Raw genomic sequence first — 12,099 nt, 5'->3', positions numbered from 1 at the left:
TTTTCGTGAAGCTTTGCTGTAAAAAATCTGCTTCTGTTTGCGCCAGTCTCGCACGCACGTTTCGGGAACTTCGAACTATATCCGAACGACCGCGATGCGGTCCGATTTCCGTCCGTCTCCCTGCACATGTAATAGCTATTCTTTTAAATGCGGCATCGTGGTACACTCGTCGAGTACTTGGAGTCGGCACTTCCATGCCGTCGATGCGAACACAGAACGGGATGACAATCTCCTCAGCACAGTGCACACGTACGAACTGAAAAAATGGCAGAAATCGTAGGAGGCGGCCATTTTGAAATGTCGATGGCAATACGATAACCGAATTTTTTTTTTTCGGTACTCGATTCTAACGCGCATGCGATTTTTGGACTCGTTTTTCCGGAAAAAAGGTGCGCGTTAGATTCGAGTAAATACGGTAATTATTGTATGCAAATAGAGGAAGTCCAAGCTGCCGTTCATAACCTTCAGACATCCCTGTGCATTAATTATTCACGTATTTCTGACGACTACTGTGCACCCACAACAGAGATGCCTGCTAACTTGTTCAGAAAAATGAGAGCTGCCAAGTATCATAACATATGGAATTGCGCAGCGTCGAATACAGGACGAAACACACACGAACAATGCTGAATCAAGACCAACTAGCCACGCACACCTACCCCAAATGGCAGTTGACTCCGAAGGTAAGGGGGTACCCTGCGAACAAACGTAGGGCTCACCCCTCCTCCGTTTGGCGGCAGGTGCGGCAGAGTTGGCGGAGAAGGTGCGCGTGAAGGGTAGGCCCCGGTGGAAGACGCTGCTGTGGTCGCTTGCACTCGCAGAACCTGCAAACGAGTGGTCACAAAAGCTGCCTTTCTTTTCTTCTTTTTCCTTGCTAACACTGATCTATAATAAAGTTGTTAAATTAACATTAACCTTTTATTTCAGCCTAATTTTCCACTGCTACATACTTGAAGTTAGGTATCCCCATTCGGGCAATAACACTGATTGTGATGACTAGATCTGGCCAAGTCGGGCTGCATCTGAATCCCACTTCTGCCGGCAGGCAAAATGGTTTACATTTAAACCTCGATATGATGAACGCAGGATATAACGAATTATCGGTTATAACGAAGTAAATGAAAAATAGTCCTGTCATTAGATACAGTGTTGTGAATGCATGTTTATGACGAATTTTTGGACATAACGAAGTTATTTTCGTGTCAGATGTGACTTTGTTATAATGAGGTAATGTATATACTGACATGTGGAGCACTGATAACTCCCACTGATAACGTTAATTGAATTCCTACAGGTCTTCTACTAAATCCACAGCGACTTCTCACGTGTCCGATAGAGCTGAATTTTTCTTCTGAACGCATAACAGGGAGCACGTGAATGCTCAACAACACTGCCTAATGTCACGTAACACTGCTCCGTTCAGTCATAAGCCCTGAACATTATGACAGTAATCGATTACATTACTGTACTTCTTTATACCCCTACTAGAATGTATTTCCCCACAGATTGCTCTTTCAAATGGTTACTATAGGTGCGGATATTTTTTTCATTTGCTATACAGTGAACAAACAGAATGTCAACTACACAAAATGCATGCAGCAATCAAAGGATTTTAATCACAATGTGACATTTAAATTTCACCGAGCTAGCAATTAAAAAAGTAAAATTTACAAAGCTTTGTGCACCGTTTATCGCTTACCTGGGCATCAGTGCGCGGTGGCACAGCCGCCACGGGTTGGCAGCGGGGTGCGCCTCCACCAGGACGCCCCCAAGGATGCCACTCCTGCATTTCAGCTAAACAAAAGTGAAAGTAGTACTTGTGGTTCGTTATTTGAGTATGTTATCATTTTTACTGCATCTGAAGATATTAATGTTACGTGTACACTATGGCAGAATACCAAGGTCAGCTATAGCAACAAATTAAGCATCTGAAATACATTAACACGATGAGAGGCTTGGCAAGGAAGAAAAGGCCAAATCAGAAGACGAGTAGAAACACTGGCAGTATTTTCCCACACCGGCTCACTGCCACATCATAAATTTTGAGAGTTTGAACTCATGAATAGTCAAATGTTCATCAGGAATGAAGCACTGTATTAGAAAAAAAAAAAAAAGCAAACGAACTCCCCCAGACACACTTTGACAATCTTTCCTGAGCCAAAGCGGCCCAAACAGTCAGGGACATCCCCAGAAATTTTTTTTGGGGGGGGGGTGGTTCTGAACGTATGTTTGCATGCGTGCGCGTATATATAGACATACAGAATGTAAAGAAATAAAAATCTTGAGGGAGGGGTGTTGTTTGAACACCCCAAACCAGCACCCTGGCTTTGCCACTGCAAAGCAGTGTAAAATGCCCTGAAATTCGTGATGCCCCACTGATGTATTATAGCATAACTTTCAGCTGGAAATTTAAGGAAGGGAAGTTTGTGCTTTATTTTCTCTACTAGTAGTCATGTCTTTACTATCAAATTTATAAGTTTTTAAAAACTGTTTAACTAGTTTAAGTTGATTTATAATTGTTCTGTGTCAATTTAAAGGGTGCCTGAAAGAGTTTCGTAGATAATCTCTCAACCCATAATTAAGCGAAGCACTATGTATCAAGGGAGCCACTGGCAATTAAAGGTAGCCCTTCTTTGAGGACACGCTTATTCTCTTCGATTTCTTTGCCGCGCTTTGCCTTTTGCAATCCTCTGTTAGCATGCCACCAGGTGCGCCACAAACTCGGCCTCTACAAATGATACAAATGCTAAAGAGTCAATCTGATCAGTCACACAAGCGATGTTCTAAAGTAGTGCCGTCTCCTATGACTGGGGTGGCCGAAAACACTGGGTGGCAGCGTGCTACGATCTGTCGTGATGTGCATTAAACAACTTTACTCAGACTTCTTCAATCTGTCTGCTAATAATACAAAGGACCTACACTACAGGCTAAATGGGTTTGCCAAAAATCGTCAAAACCATTTCAGGGTGCCTTTCAAAAAGCAAGTTTTGACTTCTGAGTCCAGAAATGAAAATGCTTGAACAACCTCTCTCCTTCTCCCACTGTCGCTGCTTCTGAGCCAGCTTGGAGAAAGGACGGCTCGATGCTGTCCCGAGCTCCGGATGCGAGTTTGAAAGCCTGCTGAGAAAAGCCAGCGAGAGATGACTCATTGGAGTGCTGAGTGCCGCGGGGTGCTCCACTGTTGCGTTTTACCCAGTTTGGCAAGCTGCAAGCAATGACGGTAATTGAGAACCACGGCAGGGCTTCTTTTGCAAACGGGAAAGTGCCCAAGCATGCTAGGCACCCAGAGTCACTGGAAGTACCTAACCCTTTGAGTCACGGTGTGTACAATTGTACACATCAACTTCGGAGTGGCATCACGCACGTGTTTCTTCAAACGGCCTGAAACCTAGTGTGCACATTTGCGCAGGCTTCCTGAGTGGACAACTAGCGGTTATTTAACTTCATTATGCTGCTTAATGCTGCAAATGATCACTTTGCTAGAGACACTACCATGTTCGACGATCGTTCGACATGCGACATTCCAGAACCGACGTCAAGAGTATTTTTTTTCTTCGCTCGAAAAGCATACAACTAAAAAACAAACTGTGCATGCATTTTGGGCCTAATAGTTGATTCCTTTTATGCAAGGACTGAAGCTTACTGATTGCAGAATTTTAGATATTTAATTACATGCTAATTAACATTAATTACTGTAACTCACACAAAACAACACATTCCTTCATTTTATTTATTGGAATGTAATACTGAGTGCCTTGAAATGATGCCATGCAAATTTGATGCATTTGCAGACAGTGCATCATAATTCGTGACTGAAAGGGCTAAAGAAAACCTCAGATGACCATCTTAAAAGGAGTTTTCTTTTTTCTTAATTCTAGGGTTTCGCATGCTGTCCCACTTGATTATGAGCAATGCCATAGTTGGGGGACTCCTGATTTTGACCACCTGGTGTTAAAAATTTAAGTGCAGTCAACCACAAAAGTTTGCGGACCACGCAAGCGCGTGCCAAGCTGACTGACCATGCCATCTATCATCGACCGCAGCGCTGGGCCAGAAACAGGTCTTCTTGTGATTCTGCACAGAACATTGTTAGTTCATTGTTTTCACGCAAAGCACTTATCTGCAGTATGAGCGTCACACTTCTTTGATAGCAGAATCAAAGCTACACCATGGCATGCTTCAAAGGGTGCCGTTGGGTAGATATCACTTTGTGACAAAGATTGCGACTTATAACTAGAGACCAGATTTTAGGCAAATGCCTATTTTGTTCCTTGCATTCATAACACCCCATTTTGATATATGAGCATGAATTAGAGGTTAAGAAGGGCTTTTATAGTGTTTTTATAGTGCCTATAAATGCCTATTTTTGGCATTTGCGCCTAAATGCCTATTTTCAAAATCAGCACCTATAAGAACACTATTTAACCTCACATTTCGCTTTTGAGTGTAGTTTGAGACAGTTATTCATGTTACCGGGCAACACTGACTGTTCGGAACCCTATGGGTTTCAACCTAGTCCTCTAATTGAACCAACTTCTGGAAAACAACCGCTAGCAGCAGTGTAATGGGACGCTCCAGTCACCATACGCCGTCGCACTGACATGAAGCAAGCGGTTGCCAAATGCAAAACCATGGAGAGCCATTAGGAGACAGGAGAGTGAAGAGCAAAGGAAAGAAAAATGTGATGTGCGCTCGGCTTTTGTTTTGTTTGTATTTTACTTCTTAAAGGGGTCATGAACCACTTTTCCAAGTAATGATCTAATGACCTCAGTATCGGAGTGTACTGCCTCCCGAATCGATTGTCGCAAAAATTTCTCGAATCTGTCAAGAATCAGCGGAGTTACGGGGGTTTGGCGCACGCTCCCAGCACTTTCTCTCTTTTCTCGTGCCAACGAGCGCACTGGAAGCTAGACAGGGAGGGACGGCAGGGGGAAAGAAGTTACGTCAGTGCGCGTCATGAAACGCGATCGCTCTCCCGCTGTGATTCGCTTGCGCGAGTGCGGCTACCGTGTACTGAGGAGTGCGGCGCCAGCAAGTGGCGGCACCCCGCGGCAAGAAGCGCATCTGATCCGAACGCCGCTCTCGATTTACGTCGGCTATCGGCCAATAAGCATGCTATGTCTCTTGCGACGTACAGCGGACAGGCGCCCCGCCCACCGACGAGAGTGAGAACCGGCCTCTGTTTGAAAAGAGGGTGCCTGGGGAAACGGCAACTTCGCACTCCGCTTGTGGCCATTACGCGGCGCGCACGACTGTAATATTTGGCAGAGCAGTTCGTAGCCGTGTCAGCTTTCCGCAGGATGTGTTTTTTCAACCAGCCCAAGGGGTGCTTCATGACCCCTTTAAGGTGTTTATCAACAGGGGAGAAATTGACACTACGCGATTAGGCCCGGCCAATACAAGGCATCCCTCCGTTCTGGTCTTTTAGCGGTCTGGCTATCTGCTCCTGTGCTGCCATTCTCAGCCATGCCGAAAAGAAAGAGACCCAGGAGTGTGTTGATTCGACAGTGGACACTTGACTCACCATGCTACAGAATAAAAGGAGAGCCTGTATTCTGCGAACCGTGCGGGAAAAAGTCAGCGCAGCTTGCACAAAGTCACGCAAGGCTGGGTCACAGCAGAGCTGGTGGACTAGAAGCAGAAGAGGAAGATGAAGAAGATAATGAAGAGAGTGCGTGTACTACGCTCTACAAGGCTATGCTCTGCTCTACCAACGTGCCAGGATAGCCAAGTCGTTAGGACGCTCAGATTCTGATCGTGGGTACGCAAGTTCGAATCGCGCCTCGGCAAAAAAATTTTTTGCGCCAAAACATTCTCTCTTTCTCTCGCTCTGTACTCGTTCTCTCGCCAATCAAGTTATTGCATCCCTTGCCGAACAAATCAGCGCCAGTCTTATGGTAGAGAAGCAGAAGAGGAAGGTGCTGAAGAAGAGGCCGAGGATGGAGCGTGCCTCTAACCTTCACAGCTCTGCTGTAAAAGGACAATTGCATGGCTATGTTTAACTGTTGGCACATTTGTGCCATCATAATACCATTTCTTTTCTTTCCTGTGGCAGATACAGGTCGTGCACGTCTTTGTTTTCACATTATTTGCATTTATGTAAAAATTTATTGAGGCCTAAACGTGTTTTGCCTGCCTATTTAAGGCACCTAAAACAGGCATTTTTAATGCCTAAAAATCCGGCCTCTACTTATAACAGTTATGCTGACAGACTGCTCTCTTAGACAGAAGCACATACCACTGCTGCCCAAGAGTGTGTCATGTTATTTGTGCCCATTTGGAAAACAGCAAGGCCATCGACTGAGGGAGGGATGCGTCATTTCCACTCCTAAGCAGCGCTGTCGACCGGAGTAGAAATAGAGAGGAAATGCCGCGAAGAGGCACTTGGTCACACACTCGTGTGGTCCATAAACTTTTGTGGTTGACTGCACACAGGTGGTCTGCATTTCAACTCCATCAAGATATGGCCACCAAGATCCGAGAATTGAACCTACGTCCTCAAGCTTAGCAGCAGAACACCTTAGCTGCTAAACTTTCATGGTGAATAAGTGGTTCATCAAAACACCATTTCATGAAGGTAATTCAAAGGAAGAATGCGATCTTATTCGAAAGGTTGCTAGTAACCATGCTACAGTAAAAAGTGCAGTCATGATAGAAAGAATTATTTCATGCTGAAAGGAAATACATGTATGTATGCAATGATGGGAAGAACTGAGACCTCACCAGTCATCTCCTGAGATGGGCAGTTTACTAAGGCCATTGGTGATGGTTGGCACTGAGGCAGTTGCTATTGTATCAGAGGGCTCTGAAACAAACACAGACATGCCTATGGCGATTAGATTTAAAAATACACTTTATATATATATATATATATATATATATATATATATATATATATATATATATAAACGTGAGCATTAATAAGTCAATGCGAACAGTGGACTAAATGAAAGATGAACGAAACTTAGGCGGTACCTCAGTGAAAGCAAATGCGAAAGAAGGTGCGTTTCTCCAGTATTTTTTTTTTTCTGCGCTTTAAAGTTATTTCGCGATTGCACCGACAGCACAGATAGTTAAGCTTCATAAATGCGCTTCCAGCGTTCTTTTTTATCAACGCCGCTCGTCTGTCGAAACAATAATTTTCCTCTTTAGAAAAAGTACATATCAACTTTCAAGGAAGACAGATAAAAAATAACAAAAACGAAGGAGAAAATCACGCAATTGGACACCGAATAAAATTGAAGCTGATCCGCGCCTGTGCAATTGACAGTTCGCGGCGCTAAACTAAACGAAGGAGCAACCATGTTACAGAAGAAAGTGATATATATAAAGGTTCTCACCTTGAGCTTCCAGTGCTCTAAGCAGCTTTTGTAACTGAGCTTTGGTGAGCGTGATTACATCTTCCGAGCCCGTGGGCGCCTTGGAAACCCAGTGCGTCGGCTCCGATGACTGGAACTGGTTGCGAGCATCATTTCCCGGAATCATGCTCTCCCCGAACGCAAACTCGTTAACTCACGACGAGAAGGCGTCGCTTCGGGCTCGAAACCTCGCAAAGGAACTGCACGAGAACATCGCAGAGGCATTCGGGCAAGCGAAACAGGCAAAGCAAACGATTCGCGATAGCAGCGGAGCAGCGCAACGATGCGCAAGCTGTCAAAAAAGTTTGAACAGGGTCAACACCATGACAACGGTTCCACTGGCCGACTAAACAATCCCACCCGCGATGTCCTTTCGCAAGCGCACGGTGCGTGGCGAGGAAATAAAAACACGTATGTACGCACAATCAAGGACGAGCCAGAGAGAACACGGCGTTCCTTCGCGCGCTGTTCCGCTTGTAACGCGAAACATCGCGTTTAAAATGAAGCCGACGACGAAGCACCAACACAAACAACAAATTCATTAAACATATGTAGTGCTCGCGCGCCTAGGAAATTGAAATGATGCGTGAGACTCCGCAGCAAGGCGCTAGTGGCGCTAGTTTCGTTTGCGGCTCAACGACGCGTTCGTGCAAAAGTGAGTGTGCGAAGTACCAAAAATAATAAATGTAACTAATTGCTAAATCTACAGAAAGGTAAGTATTTTTTTATTTTTTTATTAAGGTATAAATAAAAATATAACGTGCGCAAAAGAACCGAAACCGAAACTATCATGTTAAAGGGTATTGCACTGATGTTTTGAGTACTTAATAAAAATTATTTATGCGAGTTTCTTCAAGTTAGTTTACGAAATTTTATCAGACTTTAGATTTAACAGTCGTAAAACGCAACAGAGCTCGAGCTTTACCAAATCAACGAGAGGTGGCGATACGTAATCACCAATAAACGGCTCGCTGAGCTGTGACGTCAGCGTACTACGTTTTCATCTGTTTTCATCAACGGCAAGAAAAAACGAGCAAAAAAATACCAGATCTTCTCAAAATGGCGGCACCTAATAGTGTGTCGGCTACTGAAGGACAGTCATGGAATTCTTGGGCCGAAACTATCGGCTTCAGGAGTCCAGAAAGTGAGTAGGACGGCTCTTTCTTGCTCCCGCTGCCTTTGGTGACGTGTGTGACAAGCGATGGCGGAGCGCCTTTGGCTGCGTACCGCGGCAGAGAGGCTCCCCTGACACAAGCTAAGACTAAACGAATAATAACAAGCACCGCTGACACAGTTACATACGTACTTCTTATTTTAGCGTGTCTCATCTCCTCTTTGGAGATCGCTTTCTAACGTGACGCCCTGAGACGAGCACTTACGGGATATCCTGCTTTTCAGCAGACGAAGAAGCCGATACAGAGGCAGAGACAGCGAAAAGAGAGAGCGATGCCATGAAATTAAGAAAAGAGGGTAAGGAAACCTCGTCCACGTATTCTTGTTCCTTTCCAACTTTTTCTCCGTCTTTACTCTGACATGTGTGGTCGGTGGGCATGACTGTCGAAGCGTTCGGTGCACTTTCGAACGCTGTAAGCGCGCGCGAACCGAACGCTTACTGGCCGGGCGCAGCGCTCGTGTTTTGGTGCGCCGTTTCGTGTCTCTCGTGGTTGATGAAAACAAGCCCTCCCCCGTTACTCGCTTTCCATTCGGATCGTACTGCCTGCCGGCTGACGATTCGAACCGATTGCACGTTTCGAGAAAAACTGTTGTCTTGCGCCGCATTGTGCACGATTTCGGGGCCTGGCCCCCCCCCTCCCGACAAACTGTGACCTTCAAGGAGCCAACAAGCTGTGCTGCTCCGAAGCGACTGCTGCGTGCTGCGAGAGCTTCGTGTCGCGCTTCGCCTCCGTTCAGGAAGCGCAAAATTGGGGAGGGCGGCGGAATAACGGATACATTTTTTGCCTCCGTTGGTCCCGGAGAACTCGCGGATTCCTTGTGTCTCTGTCGCCACTCATTTGCACGAAGTCGCGTTACAAGAAAAAGTTCATCGCCGATGTGCCGCGCTCGTGGTTATGGTGCACCCTTGGATATCGCGATGCAGTCATGTGGCGCTTGCATCTGTCTTTTTACTCCGTTTAAACTTTTCTGCATGCGTTCCGAAACCAGTGTAACGTTTCGTGTTTGGATGTGCTTGGCTTGTATTGTTTTTATTTCTATTTTGCTTTTACCCGAACGGTGACGTGACGAGCGAAAAAATGGGCGTTTGCGGTGCATTCTGTTTCAGATATGGAACTTTTTGGATTTTGTCCGGCGTGGGATGATTTCTATTTAGTTGTGTGTGAGATATGTAACCAAGTCACAAAACCACAGGCTCTGCGAAATCACTTGGGTATGTTCGCTCCTTCTTTTTTTCTTTAAAAAAAACTCACTATGCATGGAATGTAACACGTGATCATATTCAGCCGTGAATGTTTGAAAAAGAAGTTTTATTTTTATAGTTTATATATTTTTGCTTTTGTGCGAATTTTTATTTGATCTTAGTAGTCTTTTTTTTTTTTTTAATAGTACGAAACTCTTAGATAACCACTCGTACACTACATTTCTTTTGATTGATATGCTGCTTGTGAAACGAAACCATAATAGAGTCTCAGGAAATGACAGCCAAAATCGTTGCCACTATGAGTCCATAACTAGCAGAACCTGGTGGTTGTTTTGTGACGCTTTTGTACATTTTGTTGCCTAATGTCAAATATTGCTCACGACATTTCCTTGCCAGAAAACAGATGAAACAATGTTCCAATGTCACTTATTCTAAATTTTTAGCGCTTAGTTCGTGATTCGGAATCGTAAGATTCTCTCCACGCTGCTAATGAGGCATTTTTGAACACGCATGTATTTCACGCGGTTATTGGTATAATGTCACCTGTTGAGGAATATAGTTTTCAGGCGTTTAGTAGTGCAGTGTCACCTGTTATGCAGCTGCTTTCATGACGTTGCACAATGCTTGCATACCAGCTGGGCCGGATGTGCACAACGTGCGTTAAATTTCCGCAACGCCAAAGATGCGAAAGGCATGCGAGTAGCTTTGTGTAAGTTATTTTCGTGCTCTCGCTTACATTAAATTTCTTAATCATCTTGCTCTTTCATCATTTGCACAGGTTTATTTACTTGAGCAAGAATCCATTAAATTCTTATCGATTAACTTGTGCATATTTCTTCTAGTGAGCTAATGAATAAGGTGCTTATTCAAAGAAAACACCATGGATTCTATGCTGCTTAGCAAGCGTTTAGTTTTTTCTGTAACGCTAAATTGTGGTTATAAGTGTACATAGGAGATTGAGAGTACACGATTTCCGTATAAACTAAAAGCACTCAACGACCTTAGAAGGTTATCTCCAGTAGCTTTGATGCAGTTGCCTGTGTTTAGTTGCATTGCGTGGAATTATAAAGCTTATGTTTCCCAAGTCCACAATGCTCATCCATAAGAAGTCATTCCTTTGACATTAGGTGCTCTTATATTCACAACATAGGAGTTGAACTCAATTGTGCTAGAAACTCGACGTGCTTCGCAGGCAGCAGTGGCTGCATGTATTTGAAGTTTCATTTCCAAGTTGCACGAGTTATGTTACGTTCCTTATTTGTCAAACATCGAGAGCTATGTGTGACATCGCCTTGTGCCCTTTGCGGTCCTTCAGAGCAGCGGCATGGGAGCATTGGCAACTTTGGTCGGGGCGACCACACTGCGGACCCATCCGTGCTCCACCCTTCGGGCGGTGGAAAGTCGTCGGGGCACAGCTCCTCGTCTTCATCGTCGTCATCATCTTCATCTTCGACGTCGTCGTCTTCCGCGCCGCGACACTCGGGTGGGCAAGCCGGGCGCCCATCGTCGACGGCAAAGGCTCCGGCTGGATCCTCACTGTCAGGTATACGGGATTTTAACCAATTTTTGGGCTGCATCAAGTGAAGGTTTTTAAAAAAAGTGATACTGGAAAGCTTTCCCATTGTTAATGGCAGCGTTTCGTTAAGTTCCAAGTTAACGCTAATAGTGGTGGCATTGTAGTTAAGACAAAAGAAGAAGTCGGCGATTGATGGAGCAGTTGCAGATAAATCTTATATTCCTTCATGTGCTACTGGTGCATAAAAATTCCAAGAAATATGTCGCAGTCTTCCCTTCAACATTAATCTCTGTGTGCTCTTCATTGGTGATCACACTTGCAAAACCTATGCAGGGAGGCACAGCGGCGCTGCGGAACGGCTAAAACGTAATAACCACACAATGGCACCTGTCGTCCGGGTGGAGCGTATGCCGCTTCCACGGCAGCCCGACGGAACAGCCGCTCGCAACTGCTCGCCTGGACGCGAGAAGGAGTTGCCTTCTCCTCAGCAGCCGCCACCTCTAACCCCAGGAGGGCTGGGACTACTATCCGGGCCTGGCCCAGGGCAGGCCAATCACTTGATGCCGGACGCGAGCGCCGGCAGCGCTTCGGCAGTGGCAGTTGCGACGACTCCCGCTGTGGCACCCGCCCCTGTCAGGAAGGTGCCCTCTGGTGGAGCCTCCGCGGCCGGCACCGGTTCTTCTCACGGGAAGAAAATTCAACGGGAGAGGAAGCTGCTCCCTTGTAAAGGTGCGGGTCGAAGCTGGTGGAGGGTGATGTCAGCGGATGTTGCAAACTCTTTTGAATGTTGTTGCTTACTAGATTGAACTTCATTTTTTCTGAAATTAAAGTGCAGCTTGTTAGCCACA

General features: G+C 45.4%; 2 protein-coding genes across 3 annotated transcripts in view; one reads left to right on the top strand and one right to left on the bottom strand.

The window, feature by feature from the left end:
• Positions 1-7,928, bottom strand: part of LOC119396580 (uncharacterized) — a 36,275-nt gene extending 28,347 nt beyond the window's left edge. The window contains 6 exon segments of the mRNA XM_049417148.1: positions 660-824; positions 1,700-1,794; positions 3,026-3,171; positions 3,173-3,205; positions 6,724-6,805; positions 7,341-7,928. Of these exon segments, the coding sequence (XP_049273105.1) occupies positions 660-824; positions 1,700-1,794; positions 3,026-3,171; positions 3,173-3,205; positions 6,724-6,805; positions 7,341-7,485 (666 nt within the window). The 5' untranslated portion in view covers positions 7,486-7,928.
• A 418-nt stretch (positions 7,929-8,346) lies between these two features.
• Positions 8,347-12,099, top strand: part of LOC119396579 (ataxin-7-like protein 1) — a 28,197-nt gene continuing 24,444 nt past the window's right edge. The window contains exons 1-5 of one of the 2 annotated variants that reach the window (XM_037663854.2): positions 8,347-8,502; positions 8,760-8,828; positions 9,640-9,744; positions 11,051-11,278; positions 11,585-11,980. In XM_037663854.2, the coding sequence (XP_037519782.1) occupies positions 8,418-8,502; positions 8,760-8,828; positions 9,640-9,744; positions 11,051-11,278; positions 11,585-11,980 (883 nt within the window). In that variant the 5' untranslated portion in view covers positions 8,347-8,417. Of the gene's footprint in view, positions 8,503-8,756; positions 8,829-9,639; positions 9,745-11,050; positions 11,279-11,584; positions 11,981-12,099 lie in introns of both variants that reach the window. The other variant, XM_037663853.2, reaches the window with a different exon arrangement.

This window comes from Rhipicephalus sanguineus, chromosome 6 (genome assembly GCF_013339695.2).
Source record: "Rhipicephalus sanguineus isolate Rsan-2018 chromosome 6, BIME_Rsan_1.4, whole genome shotgun sequence".
NCBI lineage: Eukaryota > Metazoa > Arthropoda > Arachnida > Ixodida > Ixodidae > Rhipicephalus > Rhipicephalus sanguineus.
Note: the sequence above shows the minus strand (reverse complement) of the source record. Positions and strands in the feature narration are given on the sequence as shown.